Source organism: Leptidea sinapis, chromosome 29 (genome assembly GCF_905404315.1).
Source record: "Leptidea sinapis chromosome 29, ilLepSina1.1, whole genome shotgun sequence".
NCBI classification, from domain to species: Eukaryota; Metazoa; Arthropoda; class Insecta; order Lepidoptera; family Pieridae; genus Leptidea; species Leptidea sinapis.
In genome coordinates this window covers 9004075-9031735 of record NC_066293.1, presented here as the reverse complement: position 1 = coordinate 9031735, position 27661 = coordinate 9004075, and the positions used below count along the sequence as shown (strand labels likewise).

The following is a 27661-nucleotide window of genomic DNA, read 5'->3' as shown; positions in this document are numbered from 1 at the left end:
GATTTTAATATCGGCAATACAACGTTTGCTGGGTCAGCTAGTATATATATATATGTAGTCGAAATCAATGATTTTACAGGAGACTACTTTTAAACTCTACAATTACAATAACTTTTATGACATTGAAATTGACTCTTATATTTGAAACTAGCTATAAACAGTAAAAATCTTAAGTTTTAACAGACTTTAAAATAAATATTCTTAACTTCAATTTTAAGTAATTCTAAATAATAAAGAGATCACTTTAGATAAACACCAGTCTTCCCAGATTTGTTAAATCTATCTCGTAACTTCAAAAACTCGCCAATTCGCAAATAATACAAATTCGCCTCTAAGCTTATCATCAGTCTTAGGTCTCTATGAGGTTGATTGTCCTTTCACTCCTTTGTTAATGTAAAACAAAATTTAATAAAAAAAATTGGCAAAAAAAGGTTTGTAAAAACCAGGTATCCATGAGATCTTATTTTTTTTTCTCTGCCAATCCAGGTTTCCTTGTGTATGCTTTATTGAGCGCAATATTTGTAATATCCTAATTTTTTTTATGAACTATAGCTGTTTTAAATTGTTCATCGGCATAGGATGTTTTGAAAAATACACCTTGCGGATAACTTTCTTCAAATTTTATAACCTTGATCTCAGATAATTTAATTCACTACTCCGCCGTCTGTCGCTCAAAAGATGCCGCATTGGAGGTAATAGAACTCAACACGGCGTTTTCAAATTTGCAATAAAATAATTTTTTTGAATTATATATTTTGAAATAGATTTTCTCGAAATATCACGGCCTTCGTTTGCTCGTTTAAAGATATAAGATAATTATCACTTCAATTAAAAGAACACTTTAATCAGTAGCATAGAACACATATAATTAACACTAGATTTCCACTGCAGTACCAATATTTATTTTTTCAATTACATTAGTAATGATCTGATTGTAATGATAAAAAATTAATATAAATATAATTGTTTAAGGATAATTTTGAATAACTGTGATAGCATATAATATTCAGATCTTTACTAAATTAACTTTCGTCTAAGTAAGTTGGCACTACAGCTGTGCCAACGTCGGATAGGCACTATACTCCTGACCACTGACCAGGCAATGGTCGGACAGGCCGAGAGGCCGATATGAAGTATAATTTTTGTATTGTAAACAAATAAGTACAATAAAGTCCATAATGTACGCATTTTGAGGTATTGTAAGCAGACCAGACAACAATGAGGTGCATTTCGAAAATGAAATGAAATTACACCAATAAAATTTGAAAACAAAATTTTATGAACGATGCGGGACTCGCAACCACGACCCCCCGCTTTCCGTGCGAGTGCTCTGCCGACTGAGGTGACCGTTCAAGTACCGCCTCGTTATAAAATTCTGTTTGCTTTGTTCAACTCTCAGGTTGTGGCTTCATCTATAGGGTCCACTTTACAGTTGATAACCTGCTCAACCCCAATATTTGCATATTAGGAAATTGACTTGAGATCTCGCTCTTGTAAATCTAAGCCTCGGACCCACAACCTCTCGCGTTCCGTGCAAGTGCCTACTGAACTAACCGTTCGAGTCACCGCATCGTACATAAAATTTTGTTTTCAAATATTTGTGTATAAATCCCAGAAGTGAGGGTTGTCACTTTAATACATAACAAATTGTTAAAATTACACTGATTTGATTTTATACACAGGTGAGGCGTTTTCCAATAACCCACACTTCATCCTGTAGCCACAAGTATAAGTTGTGGTAATAAACCACAAAATGTTAAGACTAGTCGGCCATATTGGAAATTTGATCAGGTTATAGTTGATACGAATGCAATGGATTGCATTAAGTTCATCGTCTCGTATGCTTAGGGATGTCCATCAATGACGTGACTTTCGAAAGGTGAGGGGGTTAGGAAAAATCACGGGGGGAGGGGTGAAATGAGATATCAATTATTGTTTCGTTGAGCGCGCGAATTCTACAAAAATAGAGACTCTGTCAATGTTCGTTTAGACCACGGCTTCAGCTTAGAGGGCACTATAAGCTTGTACTTATTTCTAGTGTTTAAGTTATGGTTGTCGCTTATTTTATTGTATAAATTGTAATGTTTATGTACGTGCAGGAGATTGCTATAAATATATAGGCCGTACACGGTCAGGGCCGGATTTAAACTTAATGCCGTCCCTGGGCACCGGAAAAAAATCCGCCCCAATACAGGAAATTTACTTTAACTTATAGTTTAGATATTTTATTTTTCAAAACTAAGATAACTTATTTATTGCAGAAACTTTATTTTATGTTACTCGTATTCTAAAAACATGAATAAATATTTGTTTTTTTCTAACAATTATAAATTTGGCACTAAGGGTGACTCATAATTATATTACAACAATTTTTACACAGGCAAACACTTTTTGAATTGAAAATAGGTCCATCAAATCATCAAATCTAAACGTTGGGCAATCTTGATAAGACTAAAAAAAAATTTATTAGCTTTCAAAATTTTGCCGCCGTAGTATATTTATATTAGTATAACTGTATACTAGTATAAATCCACCGCCGTAAACGGTCATTAAATGCTTATTAAACAAGCTAACGTACACATTGACAAATCAAAATTCTCTCCTCGCTTCACACTTCACACCGCTACACTAGCGCCACCTCTTCGACACCCGCTACTTACTTCACTTTACTCGTTACATATTTAATAATTAATAAGTATATTGTATTCATATAAAGTGACATGCAAGACGTAGCTTGTCACGCACACTAAAGTAATAAATCTGGCCTGTTATCATCGGTTATCTAGCAGCAAGAGGATCTATCTAGATAAATTATTTTCATTTCTCATACTCGGAAAGTAATGTTGTTTTGATCTGATTATTGGGTGGAAAATGCTGCTTCCCTCCATAGAGAGGGAAAAACTCATACAAATTACTTCCCACCTAAGGGCTGGAATGAACTTTAAAAATAGAACTGCTGTCAGCTATGGAGAGTTTTAAGTAAAGAAAAAACTTAATAACTTTCTAAACAGCCAGTGTGAACTTAGCGCAAACTTGAAGCGCGCGGTGAGTTCCATATTTAAAATTTAAAAAGTCGACATTATTTGGCGGGATACTGATTTATGTTCAGTTATGTATCTGTGGCGGAATTAAATTAATTGACGGAGTATCCGCCATGGAATCTATCGTCTGATGATATTTAGCAGAGTCTTACATATATCCAGAACAGCCAAATTTGTCATAAAATATCAAAGAGCATAAACATTCCAAACATAAATGTAACTTTTAATTTCACGAATTGTCCTAATTTGACAATTAATTTTAAATAGGTACTACTAATATTATTATATATTATGAATAAAAAGTTTAGATAAACAACTAGTTTTATTTTCCTCATATTTGAAATGAAAATTAGAGTGTTTAACACGGGTAAAAGAATCAATTCCTACTCGGACTATAGCCATATATATATATAGCTAGCTATAGTCTAAATACCTCGGGAAATAATTCTTTCGACCCTCAGTTAACAATCTACTATTTTATTAGTCTCCGATAACAGGATAATTCAGCAGTTGGTGATAACAGGGCCATATTACCTCTGCACCTCGCTGGAAGTGGACGTGAAGCCCCCTGCCGTTCCCCTTTCATATCCCCGCGCTCGACCTTTTGCGTCAGTACGGTTTGCAGTTTCATTACCGTCAGGTACATATCGAGATATTTTCGTGCTATCACTGCTTTGTTTTTAAAGTTTTGACTTTTGTTGTTAATAGTTCTGTAGTTTCTGTTGTTCTGTGTCGCTGTAATAGTAACCTACTGCCAGAAAAATAATACTTTTTTTACTTAACCCAGATATTTTCGGTGATTGGTGATAATTATAATAAAAATCAGCATCACAATACAACACCTTTACATCAATCTATAATTCTGAAAAAATAAATCGTTGTTTATTTTTCTTCTTAGTCGGACATTCTTGTCAGAGTGGTCGTGGTTGCGTTGACGAGGTACACGGTGGGGTGTTCGGTGGGTCAATATCCTTTCTGAGGGTAGATCTCCTGGCGATGTGCTTCCATTTCTGACGGTTAGAGGCGTTGCGAGTACACTGGACTATGATGGACACAGTAGCCTTTGCGATGGCGTCTATCCAGCGGGTTGGCGATCGACCGCGTGCTCTCTTGCCTTCCACCTGGCCCTGAACTACCAGTATCTCCATCGAGTTCTCATTTCTAGAGACATGACCGAAAGAACTTCAGTATTCTTAGTTGCACAATTGACGATAGTCTGTTTTTAATACGAAGCTCTTTGAGGATGGAAACATTGGTGCGAAATGCCGTCCACGGGATCTTTAGGAGGCGTCTCCAGCACCACATGTCTAATTTAGTTAGTCTAGTCTAGTTTATTTATTATATATTCGCAATACAAATAATTTAGTCAGTGAAATTTCATTACATATTATGTTCAATTCATACAATGAGCTTGCGCGGGACACTTAATATAAATATATTGAAACAACTTTTACCTGGTCAGCGCTTGCTTTTTTTTAAATAACCTTATAACTATTTTAGAGTTTCTCGCATTTTATTTAGATTATATGCAGTTGTATATAATCTTATTTAAATTTATTAAAGGTTGGTGTAAGCCGAGACTATTAACCTATCAACATCAAGATAGTAAAGATTATAATAATTGCAGAAATATTCTACGTTCAGTCAGCGTATAAAATTATGCATAAATTTATTTTTTTATATCGAACTAGCTGACCCGACAGACGTTGTTCTGTATATAATAAATAAAATAATGTTTTTATATGAATTTGTCAATAATATATCATAACATCAAAAATTATTTCGTAAAATATGCACCCTGCTGTCGTAATGAAATTGTTTCACAGCAGAACTGTCAAACCGTGCGTCAATAAAATCTCTCATAGAAATTATGTATGGACACATCAAAGGAAAAACAAATTTGTTGTATTTATTTAATTTAGCAGCATTTTCCTATTTATTCACCTTTTAAACCTTCCCTGGACTTCCACAAATAATTCAAGACCAAAATTAGCCAAATTTGTCCAGCCGTTCTCGAGTTTTAGCGAGACTAACGAACAGCAATTCATTTTTATATATATACTAGTGGACCCGACAGACGTTGTCCTATACACACGTCTTCCTATACACACGTCTTAAATTTGAAAAATCGATCCAGCCGTTAGGAGGAGTTCACTAACATACGCATGAGCAGGAGAATTATATAATATGGACGGAATTGAGAATCTAAACCAATCTCAAATTCACTGAAACAAACAAAAAAGTCATCAAAATCGGTCCAGCCGTTTAGGAGGTAGTTCAATTGTGAATCTAAACCATCCTCGAATCCACCTGAAGACACACAGAAAGTTTCATCAAAATCGGTCCAGCCGTCTAAGAGGAGTTCAGTGACATACACACGCACACAAGAAATATATATATTAAGATATAGATTAAGTATATATAAAAGAGGGTTGGGATGGGTTATCTGTAACCTTTTGGAGGACTGCAGCTTATCAAGCTTATTGGAAAATTCAAATCAAATCAAATTCACTTTATTCAGGTCAAGGAAATGACACTTATGAATGTGAAAAAGTTTTTTATATTTACCGTCACTTCAGAAAGTTTTGAGCTTTAAGGCGAAGAGTAAGGAAAAAACACGCAATCTAGGTGTTTTTATATATTTTTTTTATGGAATAGGAGGACAAACGAGCGTACGGGTCACTTGTTGTTAAGCGATCACCGCCGCCATTGCCATGTCTTTCCAAGATCCTGGAGAAGATAGTTTATAATCAGGTCATAGAACACCTGGAGGGGCATGGCATATTACCAGATCTACAGTCTGGTTTTAGGAAGAAAAGAGGTACGACAACGGCTCTTGCTGATGTTGTGGACAACATACTGAGTGCTCAAGATTCCGGAAAAAGTACAATATTGGTTTTGCTAGATTACTCCCGAGCGTTCGATTGTCTCAATATCCAGCTTCTTCTAGCCAAATTAACCTATTATGGTTTCACACCACAAACTGTGAAATGGTTTGCTAGCTATTTGAGTAACCGTACACAGACCGTTGCTGTGACACATGAAAATGGTTCAACCGAAATTTCTAGCTGGTGTGCTGTCTCACGGGGAGTGCCTCAGGGCTCGATCCTAGGTCCTTTATTATTTATTTTGTACACATCCGACGTTATCACGACCATTGAGCACTGTAAGTTCCACATGTATGCAGACGATATACAGCTCTATATCTCCTTTGATCCTTCAAGTACTCAAGATGCTATTTCAAAGCTTAATTCAGACCTTTCTAGAGTATTAAAGTGGTCCTCATATAACTCTCTGGTGCTCAATGCTACTAAAACTAAATACATGGTCTTAGGGACAACAAATCTTATCAATAAAGTCCTTAATTACAATTTCGACATCATAATAAATAATGTGGTGATTGAACGGGTTCCTGTGGCTCGAAATCAAATCAAATCGAAATCAAATCAAAGTGAATACCCAGGGGTATTCACTTTGATAAGAATCTCAGGTTCGAAAAACATATGAATGCCATAATGTCCAATTGTTTTTATAGAATTAAGGTTTTATACCGGATTAGAACATATATTAATGAAACATTGCGTCTTAAACTTTGTGAGACTCTAATACTCTCCAAATTAAACTATGGAGACAATGTTTACGGACCAAGACTTCTGGCCCGTTCGAGGGATGCTGTACAGCGGGTAAAAAATGCTTGCGCGAGGTACATTTGGGACATTCCTCCACGAAGTCACATTACTCCATATTTGATAAAATATAAAGTTTTAAATATGGAGAATAGAAGACGCCTGCATTTCGCAGCTCTACTTTTTAATGTGGTCGCATCTAAGGCTCCCGCATATTTATATAACAAATTGAACTGGTTGAGCAACACGAATACCTTGTACCACACCAGAGCGGCGCTACACGGTCTTCTGTCTTTTAGTTGGCATCACACTGCTGCCTTCAAAGGTAGTTTTAGTTATAACGCAACTAAGTGCTGGAACAATATACCGCCACCTTTCAAAGCCTCATTATCTGTTTATTCCCTCAAATTGAAAATGAAAAAAATTCTATTACATGAATATCAAAATCAGTATTCCAGCATTAGTTGCGTTCAAAGAGACTAGGAGCTTTTTGTTTTGTTTGTCATTATTTTGTCATTTTAGGAATTTTTTATTATAATTACTTTTTATGTTTGATCTTGTTTTTAAGTTTAGTTTAGTAGTTAATTGTTTTTAAGTTTAGTTAAGTAGTTAATTGTTATATGTAAAAAGTTAATTATTATTATTATAGTTACACTTTAATTCAGGCGAGGTGTCGCCCTTGAAGTTCATGTGTCACGCGGGGTCACAGAAAATCAGCGTTGCAGCACACTTGTGTTGAAACACATGCTGAGTGGCTCCTTTTTAAACGGCACACCTTTTTATATTTGTATATATTTTTAAGTTTCTTCTTTTTGTGATTTGTGTGTTTGTTAAAATAAATGTTTTTTCTTTCTTTATTTCTTCTTACAAAATATAGCATTTGGAGCTATGAACACAAATTGATCTTATTAGACATACCCTTAAGTTTTATTCTTACGTTGCCAATGCTTGCTGTTGGTTATACTTAATACTCCAGAGTTATTTTTAACTACCATTTTTATTTACAGTAAAACACGCTGTTTTTCGGTATGACGCATTTTTTTTAGTACGAAACTCAGAAGAGGTATTCATTAAGCCTGTAATTTTATTGCGAAAGTTAATTTAGAAGGTTTAGTAATCAATTACAAGAAGAAGCAGTAGTAAGTAACTGTTTGCTACTGTGGCAATGAGTTTCTTGCTACTTCTCTGTGAACCTCGCTGATACAAGCCCCCTCCTGTTCCCCTTTCACCCCCTCGCGCTCGTCCTTTTGCGTCAGTACGGATTGCAGATTCATTACCGATAGGTACATGTCGTGATGTTTTCGTGTTATCACTGCTTTGATTTTGAAGTTTTCATTGTTATGGTTTGACTTTTGTTGTAATAGTTCTGTACTTAATTTAAGGATTGGTCTCCGCTGCGCTCCCACTGGATACCGCACTACCTAAGAAAAAAAGCTTATTTATTACGGCAACTATTAGATGCTTTTGTGCGTGGCAACTTGACACTCAATGGTATCTTTCAAATTTAGTAACGTACGCTTCGTGTTATTTTATATTGAAACCTATATATATACCTATATAAATTAATTGCTGTTCGTTAGTCTCGCTAAAACTCGAGAACGGCTGGACCGATTTGGCTAATTTTGGCCTTGAATTATTCGTGGAAGTCCAGAGAAGGTTTAAAAGGTGAATAATTAAATAAAAATTTTCATTTTACTTTTCCTTTGATGTGTCCCCCGTCGTTCTGAAATCAAATTAAAATAATAGTTTAAAAAATGAATAAGTAATTAGAATTCTTATATCTTTCTAACATTCTAAGGAGGTAAAAATAAACTTAATTTTAGGTAACTATAGTAGGTAGGCTGATTAACTTCAGTTGTTAACTATCTATCAGATTATTTTAATGTAGATTGATAAATCTTAACCGCACCACAAAACAAAACAGTCAAATTTCAGGAAAATTCTGTTCTGTAAGTAAGCAACTTCGATCGAAATAAATAATCAAATGTAATTAATACCGAGCATTTTTTATTTGTTTTGATAAAAAAAGATTCCTTTTGTTTGTTTAATACAAAAGTTTAGGTCTTTTATTTATCGATTGAGGCAGTACGAACTTACGAAGTCTGCCGGGTCAGCTAGTAATAAAATAAAATACAAAATATTTACTGGTGATATGTGATCCCAGTGTCTTTCTTATTTCTTGTAGTATTCTTTTTACAACGCAACCCGTCATTTTAGTTTCAATTATTAGCAAAGTTTAACAGAACATGTGGCACGTCAACGTCACACATTGTTCGATACTGGCTCGAGTACGTCCACTTCGGCGTAGTATTGGTTGCCGCACTTTGCGACTACGCCTGCGGTATCTAGTTGGAGCGCAGCGGAGACAAGACAGAAAAATAGATACTTTTTTTAACTAAACCAGATTCTTTCATTGATTTTTCATCATTATAATAATAGTTTTGCTATTAGCAGTCTCGTGCCAGATTTTGGCGAGACAACACGTCCTGAGGATGCCTCTTGTAGAGGCGACACACGTGTCGAATTGTTTATAAACAAATATTGGCGGAATTAACACTAAAGAAAACTTAAATCATTTGTATAATTATGGATTTCCGCAAAGTAACGCCTAATTCAATATTCTTTTTTAAATAATAATTTTAAACACACCTTTACATCAATCAATAATACAGAATCAAAACAGTGTGAAAGCACTCTAATAAAGCGAGGATGTGACGTCATCGGCGTCAGGTCAAGACATAATATAACCGGCTAGTAAGAGTGTATATCATATATCGTTGTACGCAGGTGCATAGTGGGAGGCTCCTTTGCACAGGATGCCGGCTAGATTATGGGTACCAAAAGGGCGCCTATTTCTGCCGTGAAGCAGTAATGTGTAAGCATTACTGTGTTTCGGTCTGAAGGGCGCCGTAGCTAGTGAAATTACTGGGCAAATGAGACTTAACATCTTATGTCTCAAGGTGACGAGCGCAATTGTAGTGCCGCTCAGAATTTTTGGGTTTTTCAAGAATCCTGAGCGGCCCTGCATTGTAATGGGCACGGCGTATCAATTACCATCAGCTGAACGTCCTGCTCGTCTCGTCCCTTATTATGATAAAAAAAAATACATTTATATGACGAGTATTCTTTTGAGATCAGTATGAGGGTTTCTGAGTCATGGATTTTGAATAAAACACATATTTAAAAATTCTTTATTGCATAATGACTTCAAACTTATTAATAAATGAAATAACCATTACATAAATTAACATATAACACGATTAATATTAATATTAATAATTTAAAATTATACATTCAACAATACGATTAACATAAATGAAAACTGGACTCACTGCCATACTGAGGCGCTAAAATACAAGAACTTATCAAAGAGGATGTAAATACTACGTAATAAGAGCCTGACTGCCTAAGTAAAAATTGAAATTTAGTTTAGTATGAAACGTGCAGTCATTTGATATAAGTTTGAAATAGTAGTAACTAGCTGGCCCGGCAAACATTTATATTATTTTTAGAGTTAGACCGTTTCTTGGACATTGCTTTATTTTTCTAAAATAAACGTAGCCTAAGTTACTCCTTATTACATCAGCTACCTGCCAATAAAGGCCGCCGGATTAGACGGAACAAATAGACAGTCAGACAAAAATTGTAAAAAATGTTATTTTAGTGCATATACGGTTCGTATATGTATTCATAATATACATTTAGTAAAAAACGGTTATTTCAATATTACAAACAGACACTCCAATTTTATTTCAATGTATATTAAATATTAATATATTAATTATTAATTAATAATAGGATTACAGTATGGCGATTGGCGACGAAGTATAATCCGGCTAAGTTTGAAAGCGAACAGTTGCTTAAAACGTAGTGGATTTCGGCTGTCTCCGTTTTTTACAAGATTATAGCCGTCATCTGTCAATCTATCAATGACTGCACGTTTCATACAATCGAGTGATTGGATTTTTTCTTACGGCCGTTCCAAATATACAGATAGAGATAAATTACCACCTTTTACTGTCAGTAATATGAAGCTGTCCCAATATACCCGATAAGTCATTCTTATCGCCTTATATTGGGACGCGTGAATTGCAATTTCCATACAAACTTCTATCGCTGGTAAGCTATACGTCATCCCATTGACAGACAGCGTGTACTGATAAGGTGAGTTACCGTCGATAAGTTTATTGGGACAGAAAATTCAACGATAGTTACGAATTTTATTTCAAGTAAGAGATAGACTGAATATTGGGAACGGTCGTTAGAGTTTTGCTAGGCGGTAACTTATATTTTTAATTAAATTCTTAGGTACTCGTACAATATTATTGTGGTGTAAACTTCAAAAGAACATTGTTGTATCAATAATTATCGGCTGTAGTTTTCCAATTACCACTCAGGCACAATACAGCAATAAAACAGAACTTAAACTTCATACTAGATCGCCTGAATCGACGCACGCACACATACACACGATTTACAAGGCCGCTAAGCAATCTTGGGAAGACAAAACTATTGAGTGTCACGCTGTACCGCGAATGGTCGCTGTCAGTCGTCAATCTTTTTGTATATACCAACTCTAGCGTTTCGCCCAGATGCAGGTATTAATTTATGATTATGGTTTTAGTTTTTTTTTTTGGTTAGTGACCCTGACTACTAAGCTAGAGGCCCCAGGTTCGAAACCCGGTAGGAGAAATCATTTATATAATAAATATAGATGTTGGATGTTCATATGTATTTATGTATGTTTAAGTAAGTATATCGTTGTCTTGCACCCATAGTACAGGCTATGCCTAGTCTAGGGCAAGATAATTTGCGTAAGTGTGTCAATGTTATTATAATTACAGTGCTCCCAAATTAATAATTCGCATACAGATCATCGCCACTTTTCGGCAACGGTCGTATTTCCCGACCGTCGGGAGACGATATCTATATAGAGCGGTAAAATGCATTACTTTTGCATAATTTAGTAGAATTATATTACAATAATAATAACAAGAGGGGTGTGTAATAGGAGCTCTATATAATTCCACATAGACTGAACACGTGCAGTCGGCACCAATACTTAAAGACGACTGACTGACCGGCTACCACAGCCGACCGCCCGATTTGTTTTCGTATTGTGAACACATGATTTGACTCCTATTTCTTTCGCAGAAGGTGCAAAATGCAAGTGCATTGTTTAGGGCTCTTACGATTGAATAATTCGGGTGTTTCCGGGAATACGCCCATTAGCGAAGATCTGTATGTGCATTATTAATTTGGGAGCACTGTAAATAAATTATAATTTCAAGGAGACCGCTGTGTTACGTTACTGTTCTATCACTCGTTCTGTGACACAGGAGCCTTGAAACTTAAATCATACTCCCAACTTTAAGGCCGGCAACTCATTTCTTAACCCCTGGTGTTGCAGGTGACCATGGACGATTGCTTCACCATTACTAATCAAGTGAATCTCTCGCCCATTTACCCCAAAAAAAATAAAAAATCAATATTTTCATTAGAGTATTATAACTCGCTTCTGATTAGACTTATTGAGAATTACGAAATTAATTAAATATATTAATTTCAACAAAAATTCATGGGCGATGCGGGACTTAAACCCCCGCCTCTCGGTTTCCGTCCAAGCGCTCTTACCAACTAAGCCAACCGTTCGAGAGACGTCTTGTTCAACTCACAGGTTGTGGCTTCATGTACAGGATCTACTTTAAAGTTGATAACCTGCTCAACCTCAATAATTTCATATGAGGAATTTGACTAGAGATGTAGGTAGCTCTTTCAAATCCAAACAATGTGTTATATTTTATTTACAATTTAACGACGTCGAAAAGTTGGTTTGCACCAAAATACCCACGAGAGGTCGCGGGTTCGAGTTTCGCATCGTTCATAAATTTTGGTTAAAATTAAATTTAATTAATCCCAAAATTGAGTAATATCACTATACAAATGATTTAAGTTTTCTTTAGTGTTAATTCCGCCAATATTTGTTTTTAAACAATTCGACACGTGTTTCGCCTCTACACGAGGCTTCCTCAAGACGTGTTGTCTCGCCAAAATTCAGTCTCGTGCCAGATTTGGCGTCCTGAGGATGCCTCGTGTAGAGAAGAAACACGTGTCGAATTGTTTGCAAACAAATATTGGCGGAATTAACACTAAAGAAAAATTAAATCATTTGTATAATTATAGATTTCCGCAAAGTAACGCCTACTTCAATAAAAAGTAATATCTCTTAAAAAATAACAATTTGTTTCGACATCGTGTTTAAAAAAATTGGAAATTATTGAAATTTACGCATCCTCGTCATTACCACTATCTTCAGACACCTCTCCATCACCAATAAAAACCTCTTCGGGCGCCATACGATCTATTCGAGCGTTACTGTTAAGCTGCAACACTGATGCCATAGCCATTCCCGTTCCGAATCTATACTCTATGGGCCTCAAACTTTCATCGACATTATCTATGGACGCCCGTTTGGCGGGAAAGTTCTTCTTTCTGACAGCTCTGTACCGCCTCACGTCATCGAGTAATTCGTTGTTTTGAATGTCGAAATCGCTCTCCGAAGACGACAGATTTAAATCGCCTTTGTTAAATTTATAATTTCTAGGTGCGTTTTGGCTGTTTTCAGGATTTCTCACATTCAAACTTTGCGCGTCAGATTCGACGTCACTCCCCCCTCTAGAAAGCTCACTTGAGTCCAAGTCATCATCTTTACCATTAACATTTTCCTTAACCATAGGATTCTTTACCCATTTATTTACAATAAAGCCATTTTCAGTTTTTACTACAGTTAAAAGTTTACTTTTTACATTCCGATTAGCACTTGCTTCATAAATCTCGTCTTTAATACTATTTTCATCGTCATATTTACATATGTTTAACTTACATCTTTTATTCTTATTAAAGGGTTTATTATTCTTCAACCGTTTTTTCTTTTTTGTAACCGGCCTGATTTTGGATAAAAAACCTTTTCTATCAGCATATTCGGCCAGACTAATCTGTCTCGGAAACTCTGGTATGTTTTTCAGCTCGGGCATTGTTTTCGCTAAAGCTTGCCTCTCTCTCTCCCGCATCAGGTCCTCTCTTTTCACCAGTTTCCGTTTTAGTTCATTTAAAACAATTTTCGTTGTTTCCCTTTCATTCTGGCCAGGCCCAGTCAATACATCAGCAACTGGTTGTGCAGCATCATCATCATCGGTTCTAATTAAATAAAACACCTCATCTCTTGTCTCTGGTTCTCTTTGTTCTATTTTCAAAACTGAAGAATCCTCAATCTCTTCGACCATTTTAGCATCTTTTGGTTCTTCTTGATGAAATTTATTTTGCAACTTTTTCAATCGCATTTGAGCGCATTGCATTGTACTCAAAGATTTGGTTATAAAATCAATTATTTCATCAATATCTTTGTTCAATACTTCTAGTTCTAACTCCTGTTTATTTACAGCACATAAATCTAGAAATGCATCGAGACCGTTAGATTTGTTCAAGGCTAATTTGAGTTCTAAGCACGTTCTAGCAACTCCTGTATGAATTTCGGAGTACAGCCAATTGTCTTTTATGGATTTACCCGGTCTTTTCATATCTCCATTATCCTTTGTGGCGTAGTTTTTTAGTAATCTATACATCCGTTCTAAAGGTTCCTGGTTACTTTTGAATTCAATAATGAGGTGCTGTATCAGAGTGTTATGAATCCAGAATATTCTTTCGTTATGGTTCTTGTAGAGTTTCTGGGCTTTGCTTGGTATATGGTGAGCCAAAGCGATATATTTTAGAAGGGATGACTGGACTACCAAAAAGGCGTGGTGGATTTTCTGTAACAAGATTTTTTCAAATAAAATACTTTAAAGGCGATAATACTCTTGAAGTAAATCTTCTTTAGAAACGTTCGAAACGAAAAAGCGAGACGATAGAGACACGAACAGGTAAATGTATAGGATTCAGCCGGCGAGAGAATGAGATAGGAAGCATTCTACAATGTTTTGGTACCAGGCGATCATAGTTGAAGAAGAGTTTGTTTTATGTATGATGCGAGTATACCCTTAATATATTTTAACATCATGCGCTCAACGTATTACTACATAGACACCAGGAGAACATAAATATGGTAGCGGTGATAGTAATGTCTTTCATAGCGGTTGAAATCTGGTGTCGTCCTAGCAACTTTTACCAGGAACTTCGTATCCAATTAAGAGGTTCAATGTAAATTTTGCATCGGATACAGCGATTTTCGCCGATTGACGCCAAATTAAATTTAGAATTAACAATTGTCAACAATAATTGATTGATCGCAGTACTCCAAAGATATATTGTACATATTAAGACCAAATTATTCATTTCATACATTAGTTATAATAAGCCTCTTGTATCATTTATCGAAAATGTAAGCTCTGAGTCTGAATAAATCTATGTAATATATACGAATGAAAGGTAAAATAATTACCAAACTTTGTATCACTATGATCGTAACTAAAACCTACAATTGTTCTCTTCCCGAAATTTTAAATTAGGCAGTTAGATTCACTTATAATACTAACTTAATAAGGAAATATTTATTTATTTATTTATTAGGACTCCAACGTGCATACAACTATCTTAATCTATAGATACATTTAAAAATTCTTTTATAATGTTGTATACTCCACTTACAGGCTAACTCGACATGCTTAATAGTATTATATACATTCTTTGTTAAACTAAAACTTTTGAAACAATTTAACAAATTAAAGCCACAAGCAAAAGGCTGACAAAAATAACTATGTTCTTACTTAATAACCAAGAAAAACTAAAGAATAAAACAATAACTACGAACCATCTTGCAGTACTTTCATAATTGTTTTGACTTCTTTTTTAAAACATGGGGCAGAGTGCTGAAAAATATCTATACCAGCTCTTTTAAACAAGTTGTTGTGGGTGACAAATATTCTATACAAAGGGGCGGATCTGCCTAGGTTCGTTCTAGTTAATCTAGGCCTAGGAAATATTGTAACTAGTATACTAATAATATGGATGGAAACACTTGAAATAAACCTTTATCTATGATTGTGTATCCTGACGTTTCGATGACTTTACAATCAACTATAATATGTCGATTTAGAGATGACTAATTAATTACACTAATAGTTTGTATTCTAATAAAATGAGCTCTATTATAAAGTGGTACCTATGCCATCTACTAGGCTCCGTAAAATTGCTAATTCTTTTAAAGTGGATTGTGTTATATTTTATAATAAACTCCCGAATGAAATTAAAATATTACCTATTAAAAAATTTTAATGTGTCGTAATAAATAAATTAACATCTAAGGCCTATTATAATGTGAAAGATTATTTGAATGATAAAGATAGTTGGAATTAATGTTCTAAATTTTGTTAATGAATATTGTGATACTCATTTGAATGCTATTGTTACTTTTGTACTTCATCCTGACTTGCACTAAATAACTTATAAGGTTTTACAGTGAATAAAGATTTTTTTGACTTTGACTATAAAAGAGCGGTTTTCGGCTATGTAAATTCAGAATTCGGCGAGTCAACATCTGCAGAGGCGAAACACGTGTCGTTTTGGAGAAAGAAAACCTCAGCTAATTTATCACTAAAGAGAAACTCATTACATTTGGACATTTCAAATATCCGCAATTAACGCCTTATTGAATTTTGACGCACACTCACACAAAGTGATAAACAAATCGCGAGTGTAAGACGTAGCTTGTCACGCACACTAAAGTAATAAAATGACAATAAGGGACGAGACGAGCAGGACGTTCAGCTGATGGTAATTTATACACCCTGCCCATTACAATGCAATGCCGCTCGGGATTCTTGAAACACCCCAAAAATTCTGAACGGCACTACAACTGCGCTCGTCACCTTGAGACATAAGATGTTAAGTCTCATTTGCCCAGTAATTTCACTAGCTACGGCGCCCTTCAGACCGAAACACAATAACGCTTACACATTACTGCGTCACGGCAGAAAAAGGCGCCATTAATACCCATAATCTAGCCGGCATCCTGAGTGCCAAGGAGCCTCCCATTGGTAAAAGGCGTAGCTTGTCACGCACACTAAAGTAATAAACCTGGCCTGTTTTCATCGAGGCTCTATCTAGGCGTATAAATTATTTAAGGATAATAGTATGTAAAGATTACCAATAGCGAATCCATATCACAGTCGATGGCAATGTCTCCCCGGATCCAGGGCACATTTCCCAACAACGCCGACGTCGCTCTGGACATCAGCATCAGCAAATCCTGCTGCTGTCGGCAAAGCATTGTGTGCGTCGACTCCAGTACTGAAGCAACTGATTCTCTGCAACAATAATTACAGAGTTTGTAGGGTTCCGTACTTCAAAGTTTACTTAAGGCGAAGAGTAAACAGAAAACACGCAAAATTGGTGTTTTTAGACAAGTTTTGTGGTGAAAGTATAGCATTTCGAGCTATGAACACTACTTAATCCTGTTACACATATCCTTAAGTCTTATTTGTAGGTTGCTAATGCTTGCTGTTGGTTATAGTTAACACTGCCGAGCCTTTTTAACTACCACTTTTCTTTGAAGTTAAATAATTTTTTTGGCATGGCGTGACGCATTTTTTTCGTACTTCTCTCACAAAAGTTATTCTTATAGCTTGTACTTTTTTATGTAGGTTAATTTATTCAGATTAGTAATGAATAACGAGGATTGTAAGCATATAAACTGTTTTCCACCCAAGAATTTTAAAATATTGGCATTGTTACATAGATGGCGGGCCGGCAGCCGTGAACTCATATCGCTCAAGGTCGCTGGCATTTAGTGTCGCCTTAAGGCTTACTATAGTATAGTAGGCAGAAATAGGGACCGTTGTGGTACACATAATCTAGCCGGCAAAGTGCAAAGGAGCCTCCCACTGGTTAAGTTAGCTACAGCAATCTTCCTCGAAATAAGATTCATATATTATATTGAACGGGAACCGTAACTGAAATAGGACATGTGATAATCTTCAATTCGAAACTTATTTTTATTTTTAAAACCGTTTATCTACGCGGACGAAGTCGCGGGCATCAGCTAGTAGTTAAATAAACAATATCCGGACGACCGAGCCTTGCTCGGATTTTTAAGAATGTACAAAACTTGGACAAAAAAAAACTAATAGGACATCTGGATTCGAACCGGGTTCTTCTGCTTTCCGGGTCACCCAATGTCCCATCTGAGCTATTAGTCTTGTATATAGTGGCGTGAAATTTACCTTTGTATTCCAATGTTATTGTAACAGTTTCTCATTAAAACACGGATAAAACTACATTTCTTAAAATTGCATCCTAGCTAGATTGATATCTAGATCCTGTATACTAAATTTCATTAAAATCGTTGGAGTCGTTTCTCAGATTGAGATTATATCTAATACTAGCTGACCCGGCAAACGTTGTTTTGCCAAGTATAATTCACGCGATAGTTTTATAAGTAATAAAATATTGCCTATATTATAGCCTGTACATCATTTTGTTCTATTGTCAATAGTTTTTTCAGCGCACGCAAAAATAGGTTTTCGATTTTACACCTTGTGTTACAAAATAGCAATTTTATTACGGATCCCTAATTTTGAAAAAAAAATAAAAACATAGCCTATAGCCTTCCTCGATAAATGGACTACCCAACACTGAAAGAATCATTCAAATCGGACCAGTAGTACCAGAGATTAGCGCGTTCAAACAAACAAACAAATAAAGAAACAAACACTGCAGCTTTATAATATTAGTATAGATATGAAATTCTGTCATGGTGTTAAACTTTGAACTCCTCCGAAGCGGCTTAACCGATTCTCATGACATTTTTGAGTGCATATTCAGTAGGTCTGAGAATCGGACAACATCTATTTTTCATCCCCCTAAAAGTTAAGGGGGGTCCACACGAAATTTTTAAATTTTTGACATTTTTTTTTAAATTTGTTTGATTATGAGTCAGCATTAAAAAATACACAGAACTTCAAATTTTCACCCATCTACGATCAACAGTTACTTTTGTATCGCGATTTTAATATCGGCAATACAACGTTTGCTGGGTCAGCTAGTATATTATGTATATATAAGAATTGCTTGTTTAAAGATATAAGATAATATATATAATACCTACAGGTGTGTGTGTATCGCGGCGTATTCCCGACAACAGGCCGTCGCGCGTCGCACCAGCGTCATATAGTCGCGCATCACTGCGACCAATTGTCGCAAGTTGCCGCGACACCGCGACCGATGCGCCGCGCGGATTGCCACTGGGATCAGGCTGAGTGACGCCAGACGTGCCAAAGTCCATCTGCTGACGCTGTGGAAGAGAGCAGTTTTTTTTTTATGAAAATATGGGACAAGACGAGCAGGACATTCAGCTGATGGTAATTGATACACCATGCCCAGTACAATGAAGTGCCGCTCAGGATTCTCAAAAAACCCAAACATTCTGAGCGGCACTACAATTGCGCTCGTCACCTTGAGACAAGATGTTAAGTCTCATTTGCCCAGTAATTTCACTAGCTACGGCGCCCTTCAGACCGAAACACAGTAATGCTTCACGGCAGAAATAGGCGCCGTTGTGGTACCCATAATCTAGCCGGCATCCTGTGCAAAGGAGCCTCCCACTGGTAAATTAAGTTATTTAATGTAATTGTTAATTGGGATATCTTATGGCTCCATGATGTTGGAATCGCTTGTTAACACATTGAAAGGCATAAGGAGTTTATCTTCTCAAAATTGATTCCTTTAGAATTCTTTTTGATGTCATTTCTAATATACTAGATACAACTACCGCTTCGGAAACAAATGGCACTCTGGGAGAGAAGAAGCGGCGCACGTAGCTAGTGAAATTACTGGGCAAATGAGACTTAACATCTTATGTCTCTAGGTGACGAGCGCAATTGTAGAACCGCTCAGAATTTTTGGGTTTTTCAACAATCCTGATCGGAACTGCTTGTTGGGTAGGGCGTACCAATTACCATCAGCTGAACGTCCTGCTCGTCTCGTACCTTATTTTCATAAAAAAAAACTCTTTTTGTTTCTTCTACTTCTTTCCACCTTTTTTTAAATAAAATATACAATATTGTACTGTCATTGCTTTTTATTTTATTTTATTCGACAAACCAACAATATTTATGCACAAATGTAAAAATATCAACAAGAAGACTTAAAACGAAAAGACACATAGCAAAAATATATATACTGGCATGTACAAAAGATTTAGAGACATACAGATTATTTAAAGTAGTGTAACAAAAATAATAGTAATTTCTACAAATTAGCTCCCTTACGCAGGGAGTCAATGACATTATGACGAAAGCAGGTTGATGTGGAATTAAATAAATTGAATTGCTGATTATTTTGAGAAACTGTATTGCTATAAAATAATCATAAACTAGTCCCAGGCTGTCGGATCACTTAGATATCCAGCTGTGGAGTAGTAGGATTTACGACAGACCCATTTTTTAATAAAACATTGGAACTTTATTATAGAAGTGTATACATTTACCCCTAAAGCTATTATGTATCTTATGAAGCCTACTAGAATAAGTTACAAGCAATCCCTTATTTCTAGTGTTATAATAATGAAAATCACTATTAAGAGCAAAAATGTGACGATTTTTGTGAACGTATATTAAAGTTACATAAATGTACTAACAATGAATATAATATTTATTTCTTTAAATTTTTCTTTGACAGACAGACATTTCTTTGAAGACATTAACTAATCGATATAATAATATTGCTTACACATTTATATGCAGGGGCACGTATATAGACAATTAGGCAGTACCTACCTCGAGTAAGTACAGAACGAGTTATGAACCTAAATAAATACAGCACTAGTGTTTAATTTAATTTTGTATTTAATTTAGTATAATGTGGTTCCGTTACTTTATAACTAAACTTCTATTGAACACACACAAATAAAATATTTCCTTACGCTAGACATTTAATACCTACGGCAAACAATCTTTGCAAATTTAAATAAAACGCTTTTAAAGGATTAAAACGCGTGTAATTCTAACGGTTTTACACTAGATTTTCGCGTAAAGTTACATTTTTATTTTAGTTAACACGACGTTTCAAGACCTTTCCAGATCTCGTTTTCAGGGGGACTGCAGATGAAGTGACTCAAAGATAGTATTTGTCATAGTTGTCATTATGAAGTTTAGCGCCGTTTATTTCCTCGGAGGTGGTATTTGCTGTACACAGATGGTTTTTGGCAAAATTTACTGACAGTGTCCTCTTCTTTTTTGGTATGTGTAGTTTGGGTTTTAATTAAGAGATTATTGGATCCCACGTGTTAGACAATTTTAGAACATCTTCTCTATTGAAATTTGGGATGTTTTTTAATTTCGATGGCTTTACGTACCAGTCTTGGGAGAAATCTATTCTCTTTTACCAAAACTTTTGGTTGGTCGAACCGGATGTAGTGGTTAGGACGGTCTGTTATGTGTTCACATACAGCTGACTTAGAGTGACGTCTGTGTTTGATATCCGCAATGTGTTCTTTAAGTCGGCTTTAGATATTACGTTTGGTTTGCCCAATGTAAGACACGCGTTTTAATCCTTTATCTACACCCATGCTTTAAATCCTCTATTAAAGAATCTGAAACAGTTAGCTTATTGACAACATTAAAACACCCAATGTCCTAATAACCATTACATCATCCAAAAGAGTGTTGTAATGTTGTACTGAATTTCATAACGACACTCCTATTATTTTTTTTCGATCCCTTCATGCGCAAAGAGTTTTAACAAACAGCCACATTCTTATTGCTCGATGCGTGGTATCTGTATGAACTTCAAAAAAAGAACATTTTCGTTTACGCGCGTTCCTCACTAACAGAACGTCGCGCGCCGATAAAAAAAGTAGGCTATTCGAATGCCCGCCATTGTTCTTCAATATTTTTATTGTTTTGTTTACAAAAATTGAGCGATTTATTTTAAACGCTGCAAAAGAACATAATATTCAAGTGAATATTAATTATTGCTCTATGCAAAATGTAAATTACTACTTAAATAAATAATTCTTTCATTAATACTTAGTTTATTTGCATATAATCAGTAATGGATGATATTAGGTTATTACTACTAGGACTTGCTGTTTTAATGTTAGCAGTAAGCTAACTGTTTCAGAATCTTTAAGAGGATTCATATTCTGGCTGTAGATAAAGTCTTGTATGCAACTGTTGATAATTAGGTATTAAAACACTCATGTGATACTATTATCACACGTTCGTGTTTTAAGACCCCTTATTACACAACAGTTGCATAAATAACTATTAAAAGTGTTTTATTTAAATGTGTAACACTCGTGTTAATCAAAGAATATACTTTGTGCATCTTTGCAAATTCCAAAGCTCAACAACGACTGCACAGACAACCAATGAGTGGGACGTTCCTTTGCACAGAATGCCGTCTATATTACATCGGTAACACAACGGCGCCTAGAAATGCCGTGAAGCATTATTGTTTTTCAGACTGAAGGGCGCCGTAGCTAAATGAAATTACTGTGCAAATGAGACTTAACAGCTTATGTCTCAAGGTGTGTAGTGAAGCTCAGAATTGATGGGTTTTTCAAGAATTCTGAGCGTCACTGCATTGTAATGGGCATGGTGTATCAATTACCATCAGCTAAGCGTCCTGCTCGTAAAAAATATGATAACAAATGAACTCACTTCCTTGGTGGTGCCAGAAGAAAACATGTCGCTACAGCAACGACAGCAGCGTTACGCTCGCCAGACGTGAACCATCCACCCAAAGATCCAGGCATCTTCCAGGCTTCAGAACCCAAAGTCTCCTGCTCCACCTCAACACTGTCCTCGCGGAAGAGAAGCCCACTCTCCAATATTGTTACCACGTTTTCCTGACTGTAGACCAGCTAAAAATTAAAAGTTTTAATGGGAGAGGAGGAGAAACGAGCGCGTCATCAGATGTTAATTGTTGCATCATTTTACATATTATATTGTAATTGAAATGATTTGAAAATCGAAGTAAATGTAAATCTTCATATAAAAGAGTGGCAATGAGTTTCTTGCTACTTCTTCTCATTAGCTCAACCCTTTACGAAGTAGCGGTAGATTCAATAAGAAAAAACAAATTTTTTTTGACATTCATAAGTGTCATTTCCGTGACCTACGTGAATAAATTGATTTTGTATCTTTTTGCCATCCGCACTTGATAACTTAATTGATTGTTATAGAGAAGGCTTGGATTAAGGATTGGTCTCCGCTGCGCTCCAACTAGATACCGCAGACGTAGTCGCAAAGTGCGGCAACTAATACCTCGCCCAAATCGGCGTACTCGAGCCTGTCTCGAACAATGTGTGACGTTGACGTGCCACCATGTTCTGTTAAACTTTGCTAATAATTGAAACTAAAATGCCTGGTTGCGTAGTAAAACTTTGTAAAAATAATACTACAAGAAATAAGAAAGACACTGGGATCACATATCACCAGTAAGTATTTTTAATTTTATTAATTTCAATGTAAAATAACACGAAGCGTATGTTATAACATTTGAGAGATGCCATTGAGTGTCAAGATGCCACGCACACAAGCATCTTATAGTTGCTGTTATAAAAAAGGTTATTGTTCTTAGGTAGTATGGTATCTAGTTGGAGCGCAGCGGAGACCAATCCTTATTCTAATATAGAAGGCTTATTATGGAATACTAATTATATAGAGGATAATGATGCATGGTTCTTGTCTGGTTCTGGGCAGGCTAAAACTGCATAATATTAATAAATTAAGTAGGCTAAGTTGTTTTAAAATTTTAAAGATGGGCTGGGAGTTTCTTATCAGTTCCTCTCTCCATGTCAAAGCTTCTTTACGAACAGTTGTAGCTTCATGATGTTAAGCAAATATTGTTGCAATATGTTATGTTATTATCACTACCTATGGTAAATAAATATATTTCGATTACTTTAAAGATTTTGTTTTTTTTTATTACCAATATTCGGTGAGTTGCTAATGCTAAATAGTTGTTATGTGAAACATGTTAATTTTAGTTTGTTGAATAGAGAGATCAAATAAAGTTGATTATAAAACCATGAAACACTTATAAACAAAACCAATTGTTTTCCTTGAAAATCCTCGTTTATACCTAAATATAACTGTTTTTCAATTTTTGTCGAAAGAAAGGTCCGTGTAAAAAAAAACTAAAAATTACAATAAAAAAAAAACAATCACATACCATATTAGGTCTACATTTGATTGACAGCCACTTCCTTGACAGGGCTGGCGGAGAGAAATCCTGTTTCGTAAACAACGCCATCTGAAAGAGCAATTTAATTTAATAATATTCGTTTCGATTTAAATTTTACGTTAAAATCCCATCAAAATACCAGCCGTTTCGGATATTTAAACAATGAGTGTGATTTATCCTACACGACTGAAGTAAAACATAATATTAATTTATAAAATTGTTCAACAACAAAATTAAATTGCGAAATAATAAAGATCTTCGTACGCGAGTTCGTTCGTAACGCTCTCGTAACGCATTCAGCGTCTTACTCCCTAAGTCAAGAAATCACCGTTCGCGTAGCGTTTTTCGGTAACGCTCTCGTAACGCATTCAGCGTCTTACTCCGTAAGTCAAGAAATCACCGTTCGCGTAGCGTTTTTCGGTAACGCTCTCGTAACGCATTCAGCGTCTTACTCCGTAAGTCAAGAAATCACCGTTCGCGTAGCGTTTTTCGGTAACGCTCTCGTAACGCATTCAGCGTCTTACTCCCTAAGTCAAGAAATCACCGTTCGCGTAGCGTTTTTCGGTAACGCTCTCGTAACACATTCATCAACTTATCTCATCATCTAGAGCGAACAGTATCTTATGTCAAATCATGAAAATCGGTCGGTTATAGGGATCAAAGGTTAAACACAAAATTACAAAATATATTGTAATTGAAATGATTTCTAAAACGACGAAGTCGTAGAAACCATTTCAGATCACTAGATTGTCGGTCCATTTTGTGGGGGGCCTACCAAAACTAGCTTTTCGGTATGTGGTCGCCATTCGAAGACTTTACTGCCCCAACGGCCATCTGTCCGTCTACCTATGTGCGCTGCCCACTGTGCCACTTCAGTTTCTCGACTTTATGAGCAATGTCGGTAACTTTGGTTCTGTAGCGCGTGTGGCGACGAACCAGAATAGGCCAACCCCATCACCACCCGTGGGTGTCGTAAGAGGCGACTAAGAGATTCAAAGAACAGAGGATGGGCAGCAAAATCCTTCCAAGAAGCACCAACATCTACTGCGATTGCCAACCCGCCTGCCTAGTGTGACAATTATGGTAGAAACCCCCCCCCCCCCCCCACACACACACACACAACATTATGAGAAGGTGCAAGAATTCTCATATACATCAAGTATATTATTATATTAGTCTGTCTATTCTGACTTCGACATCACAGTTCCGATGAATGTTTTTGAAAAAGTATTAAAAAATACCTTTTAAACTTTGGTAGAACAGCCACACTTCTTGATTTCACATTCCAACATTCATAATAATATATAACAAAGAATTATTTTCAGTCTTGTTCCTTGAGATGTTTACGTCTTGCCCACCTACAGAAGTACACTGTAACAATAATTAAACTATATTAAATTGTGCAGTAATAATTATGAGTTACTTATGTTCATTGAAACAAAATGGTAAATTGTAGCAAAAGCATTTAGTAAGTATTGCGTAATATGTAGATAAACATTCTTTTGTTAATCGGTAGATTTCTCGTGACAGGCAAAGTTATGCTCGCTTAAATGCCTCTGCTTGAGTCGGCGACCTGGGGTGGGTTGTTCTCTTCCCTAAAATATGGTCGAGGGAGGCGATGGCTGGTCCATATGTCATGCTCGTGAACAGGTGTTACTTGTGGTGACTGGATGATCTTGTTATTTCCTATAATTAATAATTCTTAAAGTTAAGGTTATTATATATTTCATTTGATAAAATGCTCACATAATGCATTTATTTATTTATGGTATGTGTACATTGATGCATCTACTGTACTCAATAACTCTTGTGTTTATTATTATTAATTTACTTTTTTTTTTACTTACTTGTGTAAGCCTTTCAGTTTTTGACGTTTGAGTATTTCTGTTGTGTCACTTTGCATATATTGTAATTGAAATGATTTGTAAAATGCAATAAAAATAAGAAATTGTAAAATCTGTTTTGAAAAAGAGCAACCTAAGAGTTTCTTGCTCATTCTTCTCTGAGGAAACCTGCCTTCCGAATGAGCTGTATGAAAAACAAAAGATTCGAAATAAGTCAAATATGATTTACCTATGAAATAAAAATATTTTTGATTTGATTTGATTTACTAGGCCATAATCATACATTAATGTGATGAAAAAAATAAATTTACACCTTAGATAATTTAACTAGATAGAGCCTTTTGCCGCTAGACAACCGATAAAAACAAGCCCCTTTGAATACTTTAGTGTGTGTGACAAGCTACGTCTTACACTCGCAATTTGTATGACACTTTGTGTTAGTGTGTGCATTGCTCAAAATAGTGGTTAACTCTAAACTCAATTTTTTTGACGTTTTCACAGCCGTCATAGTCTATCTGGGCATATTAATGACTAAATTTTACACATTAAGGGACTACAAGTACCAATTTAAGTACATATTTCATGTTCATTTCAGTTGGACAACAAAGTTATACTAACTTTATGTCTTTTTAAATATATTATTTTGGTTGAAAAGAAATTAAAAAAAGGTTTGTCATCCAAAATATTATTGAAAAATATTTTTTTAATCGTTTAAATTTATAAGTATCTCTATCTCTAGATAGATAGATTTTTTCCTTTTTATAGATTTTCATAAGTGACTTCTTGTAACATGTGAGTGAAAATTACAGAATCAATTTAAAAAATCTTATTTTTAAGGCCCCAACTTATATAATAGGTACATTAAAATTGTAATTTGAAAAAATATTTAATATCTGAACATTAAATATTTTGATTGTACTTTCATAGAACTTTCATATTTTTCACTGGCTTTTTTGTTCAAAATTGTCTCAAATTATATTGTTTGGATTGGAATAAGAATAATAATATAATATACTAGCTGACCCAATAGATGTTGTACTGTACATAATAAAAAAAAATACTGTTTTTTATGAATTTGTCAGTATAATATATAAAGTATACCTTAGAAAATATGTCCATACAAAACAAATATTGGAGATAAAAATAATTATGGGTCCCAAATAAATAAATAAATTATCCTATCTCTCAAGTTGGACTAAACTGCACTCCAAGAAGTACTCCCCATTAAAATCCGTTAATTAGTATAGGAGTTCATCGGAAACAAACTTATGGACACTGTATTTATATTAAGATTAAAGATATATAGATAGTTCTCTTACCGGCATAAATCATACATAAATCAGCTGACTGTCAAACATGACCCATAGAAAGAGGAATGAAACTTTTGTAACATTGTTCCAAAAATAACTTGGTTACTTATAACTTCTATATTCCACATAGACTAATAACAAATTATTATCAACCACCAATTCTACTACATCTCATTTAGAAATTCCTAAAGTACCATAAATCACTGCAATTATTATGAAATGGAAAATCACAAAACTTAAAACAACTTTTACATTTTGCAACCAAAGGTTGATTACTTTGACAGATAAGAGAGGCTTGACACGTGACAGTGAAGCTTTAGGTATTTGCTGTAACGTTCCGTACTTCCGCTTCTTGAGGTACAATTTTTTTAAGAAATCCATCGTATTATTCAACGGGAATACAAAAGAAAGAGATAGAAAAAAATATATCAACACTATAATTTGAAATATAATTTTCAGTAAAATAAAAACTGACCGATACAAAGTTTAGTGTATCACTTGGTAAGACCATACAGTACATAAGTCATCACCATAGTTGGTGTTGTTGACTTCTATAGTTCAAGGTAGTCCTATAGTTCAAGGCATAAATTTGGCTGAACATGTAGTACTCACCTCTAAGCAGGTTCTCCCCACTACCAGCCTCTTCCATTTTTTTT

General features: G+C 35.3%; 2 protein-coding genes across 4 annotated transcripts in view; both read right to left on the bottom strand.

Moving 5' to 3' along the window:
* The window catches only part of LOC126973332 (serine hydrolase-like protein), a 275685-nt gene that overhangs the window by 184983 nt on the left and 63041 nt on the right, over nucleotides 1-27661 (bottom strand). The window lies entirely within an intron of this gene.
* LOC126973312 (uncharacterized) lies at nucleotides 9847-27261 on the bottom strand. 3 transcript variants are annotated; one of them, XM_050820521.1, is made up of 8 exons: nucleotides 27015-27261; nucleotides 25699-25879; nucleotides 25093-25222; nucleotides 23840-23920; nucleotides 22324-22526; nucleotides 18768-18953; nucleotides 16809-16968; nucleotides 9847-14475 (listed from the first exon to the last, which is right to left on the bottom strand). In XM_050820521.1, exons 4-8 carry the CDS (start codon nucleotides 23918-23920, stop codon nucleotides 12952-12954), a joined length of 2154 nt encoding a protein of 717 aa, XP_050676478.1. In that variant the 5' UTR covers nucleotides 25093-25222; nucleotides 25699-25879; nucleotides 27015-27261; the 3' UTR covers nucleotides 9847-12951. The 3 variants fall into 3 exon arrangements, with proteins under 3 accessions (XP_050676478.1, XP_050676477.1, XP_050676479.1); XM_050820520.1 differs by lacking the exon at nucleotides 25699-25879; XM_050820522.1 differs by lacking the exons at nucleotides 22324-22526; nucleotides 23840-23920; nucleotides 25093-25222; nucleotides 25699-25879; nucleotides 27015-27261 and having other exon boundaries at nucleotides 18764-18901.